The 5,000-nt window shown below is 38.9% G+C and overlaps 1 protein-coding gene across 4 annotated transcripts in view; it reads left to right on the forward strand.

Annotated features, from left to right (window-relative positions):
- ark2cb (arkadia (RNF111) C-terminal like ring finger ubiquitin ligase 2Cb) overlaps positions 1 to 5,000 on the forward strand; it is a 33,706-nt gene that overhangs the window by 13,745 nt on the left and 14,961 nt on the right. For 2 of the 4 annotated variants that reach the window (XM_062025579.1, XM_062025577.1), the window contains one exon: positions 3,112 to 3,243. In XM_062025579.1, coding sequence (XP_061881563.1) covers positions 3,112 to 3,243 — 132 coding nt within the window. The remainder of the gene's footprint in view (positions 1 to 3,111; positions 3,244 to 5,000) is intronic. The other 2 variants (XM_062025580.1, XM_062025578.1) reach the window with 1 other exon arrangement.

Below are 5,000 nucleotides of genomic sequence, written 5' to 3' on the forward strand. Positions count from 1 at the left end.
AACCTATATTTTAACTATTATACAAGTGTAAAAAGAAGTGAACCAATGCATAATAAAACTAAAGTGTAATCCAACTAACTAGAAAACTATTTACTCAAAGTCAGGAAGGTACGATAGACGTTTGCTGGACTCTAATCGACTAATTCTCTAGTTCTTTAACATCATTAACTAGAAATAAGTTAACCAACGCATAGTACAGCACTTATAACATTCTTAACTGCCATGCAGATGTAAAAAGAAGTTAATCACTGCACAGTACACCTAAAATATAAAAACTTGTCACTCAGGGGCAGAAAGGGAGAGGAAGCGAGTTATACTTGCAAAAAGCAAAACATCATATGGTCCTTCATTTTGTTTACATTCTTAACTGTCATACAAGTGTAAAATCAACCAATCAATCAACGTTGATTTCCATAGCCCTTAATCACAAATGTCTCAAACGGCTTCACAAACTCATGACATTGCTTGATCTAAACTCACTAAAGAGAATTTAAACGCTGCATGGAACCAAAGTAACGAAAGGACTCAATCAGAGGCAGAATGGGAGGAAAGGGACGATTGATGAAATCGAGTAGATGTCATAAACTGTGCTCTAACTGTCCTACAGTACAAGTGTAAAAATAAGTTAACCTCTGCGTAATACAAGTAAAAATGAAACTATGTATGTTACTAATCACACAACTATTCACTCAGAGGCAGGCAGAAAGGGAGGGACGATTGCTAACTGCTTCGACGGTTTGGGTTGCACTACAGCAGGGGGTGTCCAAACTTTTTTTCACCAAGGACCGCATACTAAAAAGTTAAAGCATGCGGGGGCCATTTTGATACTTTTGTATTTGCAAAAAAATGCTAAAAAAAACAAAACTCAGCTTTCTGTTATGACAATGCATATTGTACTTTTGAACTGTTAGTATCGACATTTAAGTTTTTTCTCATAACATAGTCTTTGCTTTTTTTCTTACATTTTTGCTGTCGTTTTTTGGTTTGATTTTATCTCGACAATATTCTGTGGGCCAACAAAACCCAAGCTGCGGGCTGCAAATGGCCCCAGGGCCGCACTTTGGACACCCGTGCACTAGCGAGCCCCAGCAGATGGATAAAAAAATAAGTGTAACAATAACTACGAATGTCCTGGTCAACATTTTTGGCCTCCCATCCCAATCCGATACTTTGATAATAGATCAGAGGACTGAAAATGTTTTATAGCGAGTAACTAAATTAAACACCATACATTTTTTATAAATAATTTATTTTTGTGTTTTGAATTTGCTAGTGTTGTCAATTAGATGATGCTGTATTTTGTGGTATTGAATATTACATACAATTTTTTTAACAAAATAAAGTGACTAATACACACTAACTAAACAAAAGCCCTCGAAGCCAGAGCCTCAATTCCTAAGTTTGTAAACAATAACAAAAACTATTATTTTTTAATAATAAGAACAAATACAAGAAAAATAAATGATCGCAAAACCGGTGACAGCGTCCCTCCTCCTTTCTTGTTGTTTTCCTTTGAGTTATCTCTCTATCTGCACTAAATATAAATATTCCATCCATTCATTTTCTACCGCTTGTCCCTTTTGGGGTCGCGGGGGGTGCTGGAGCCTATCCCAGCTGCATTCGGGCGGAAGGCGTCGTACAACCTGGACAAGTCGCCACCTCATCGCAGGGCCAACACAGATAGACAGACAACATTCACACTCACATTCACACACTAGGGCCAATTTAGTGTTGCCAATCAACCTATCCCCAGGTGCATGTCTTTGGAGGTGGGAGGAAGCCGGAGTACCCGGTGGGAACCCACGCAGTCTTGGGGAGAACATGCAAACTCCACACAGAAAGATCCCGAGCCCGGGATTGAACTCAGGATCTTCGTATTGTGAGGCACATATCGTGGTAGAGGAGTTTGCATGTCCCAATGATCCTAGGAGCTATGTTGTCCGGGGGCTTTATGCCCCCAGGTAGGGTGTCCCAAGACAAACTGGTCCTAGGTGAGGGATCAGACAAAGAGCAGCTCGAAGACCTCTATGAAAAATACAATCGAAGGACCCAGATTTCCCTCGCCCGGACGCGGGCCACCGGGGCCCCCTTCTGGAGCCAGGCCCGGAGGTGGGGCACGATGGCGAGCGCCTGGTGGCCGGGCCTGTCCCCATGGGGCCCGGCCGGGCACAGGCCGAAGAGGCAACGTGGGTCCCCCCTCCAATGGGCTCACCACCCATAGCAGGGGCCATAGAGGTCGGGTGCAATGTGAGCTGGGCGGGTGCCGAAGGCAGGGCACTTGGCGGTCTGATCCTCGGTTACATAAGCTAGCTCTTAGAACGTGGAACGTCACCTCGCTGGGGGGGCAGGAGCCTGAGCTAGTGCGCGAGGTGGAGAAGTTCCGGCTAGATATAGTCGGACTCACTTCGACGGACAGCAAGGGCTCTGGAACCAGTTCTTTCGAGAGGGGCTGGACTCTCTTCCACTCTGGCGTTGCCAGCATTGAGAGGCAACGGGCTGGGGCGGCAATTCTTGAGGGGGTTCGGGCATCTGGTCAGGGTGCCACCCGAACGCCTCCCTAGGGAGGTGTTTCGGGCACGTCCGACCGGTAGGAGGCCACGGGGAAGACCCAAGACACGTTGGGAAGGCTATCTCTCCCGGCTGGCCTGGGAACGCCTCGTAATCCCCCGGGAGGAGCTGGACAAAGTGGCTGGGGAGAGGGAAGTCTGGGCTTCCCTGCTTAGGCTGCTGCCTCCGCGACCCGACCTCGGATAAGCGGAAGAAGATGGATATATATATATATATATATATATATATATATATATATATATATATATATATATATATATATATATATATATATTTATTTATTTTTAAATTTTCGGGACATATGAATATCCCAAATACTTAAACATAGGTAACATTAGGTAAGAAAAGTCAGTTTTGCATAATAGGTCCCCTTTAATACATGTGATCAGTATCGGTATCGGCCGATGTACTCATAGATGATTTGTATCGGAATCGGCAGCAGAAAACCCTGATCGGAACATTCCTATTGATAAGTAATAACAGAGGTTTATGTGGAAATTTTGCATTGAGTCCTACTAAAATGTTCGCTTTTACTTGTGTCAGTAGACGCACCCAGGAGAGAGTTCCTCACCAGCCCCATAGACTGCGTCCAGGCTACGAGTTTGGCCCGCCTCTGCACGTCCCTCCCCAGCCAGTGGTGCAGCAGCCACGCTACCTGGCTGAGGGCACTGACTGGTAGGAAAAATATGTGTTTACAGAACTTTAATAGCGAGCATGCTCTTTTTGTTTGACTTCCACAAACGATGATTACCATAAATGATGTCCAATTAAAACAACGTAGTTGCAGAGGGGTTTTGGTTTAGAAAATGAGGACGAGAAAGGGCGCAAGCAGTGCTCGCGTCATGACTCTTGTAACATGAATGAGTATTAATGAGTTATCTAAGCTTTCGCACAAAGATGTAAGACATTGTCAGCAATATTTGTAATTTTAGTTGCTGTAGTTTTTTCACCAATGTATTCATAAAAAACTATTCCAAAGAGGTCAGCACTTCTTACCTCTATAAACACTGCAGTGTAAAAGCATATCAATTGATGCATGTTAATGTAGTTGTAACTAATGGGGTGCTTCACATACCTGTGGAAGGAAGTTAGGGGACAACTTTGCAAAAACAATGCTTGTGGTGTTAATTTACATAAATAAGGTACCTAAAAAGGACAGGGCGATGATTGGGGAGTGACTTATTTCCGAAATTATTATATATATATATATATATATATATATATATATATATATATATATATATATATATATATATATATATATATATATATATATATATATATATATATATATATATATATATATATATATATATATGTATATATATGTATATATATGTATATATATATATATATGTATATATATGTATATATATGTATATATATATATATATGTATATATATGTATATATATGTATATATATATATATATATATATGTATATATATATATATATATATATATATATATATACATATATATATATATGTATGTATGTATGTATGTATGTATGTAGCTGAGATAGGCTCCAGCACTCCCCGCGACCCCGAAGGGAAGAAGCGGTAGTAAATGGATGGATGGATGGATGGATATATATATATATATATATATATATATATATATATATATATATATATATACTGTATATCCATCCATCCATTTTCTACCGCTTGCCCCTACAAGTCGCCACCTCATCGCAGGGCCTATACTGTATATATATATATATATATATATATATATATATATATATATATATATATATATATATATATATATATATATATATATATATATATATATATATATATATATATATATATATATATATATATATATATATATATATATAATTTATTTCCTAAAATTGTAGAAGATTAGGTTGACTTTGAATGGTTGTTCTACAATATTTATATAAGTATGGGTTGCTTCCTTGAATATGTAAAGGAGACTAATCTCCAACTTAGCCCCGACTGAATTTCCATGTAGATAACCTCTAGGCCAGGGGTGTCAAAGTCAAGGCCCGCCGGCCAGATTTGAATGAATTATCTATGGCCCCCGGGATGATATTTGATTAATATTAGAATCGTTTTGCACGCACCAATACTCCATCGGTGTTGGCACTAGGAATTGGCAATAGAAAAATGGGGTCCCACAGTACATTTTTGGGTTCCCACTTATTTGTAGCCGTTTTGAAAACAAATGATAAATGTATGCATTATCCTGTTATATCTCACATTCTATATTGTGTTTTGGAAAAAGGTTGTCATAAACGTTAATTCATTAAAAAAATAATACAAAAGAAAACAAATGTTTATGCATATGTAAATGTATTCAGTTATAAACATTCATTCACTTTCTTCTTTCCTTCATGGACCGAAACTTTACCGCCACCGGTATTTTTTTTCCTATATTTTAATTGTAATATTTTCAGA

This window comes from Entelurus aequoreus, linkage group LG17 (genome assembly GCF_033978785.1).
Source record: "Entelurus aequoreus isolate RoL-2023_Sb linkage group LG17, RoL_Eaeq_v1.1, whole genome shotgun sequence".
Taxonomy (NCBI): Eukaryota; Metazoa; Chordata; class Actinopteri; order Syngnathiformes; family Syngnathidae; genus Entelurus; species Entelurus aequoreus.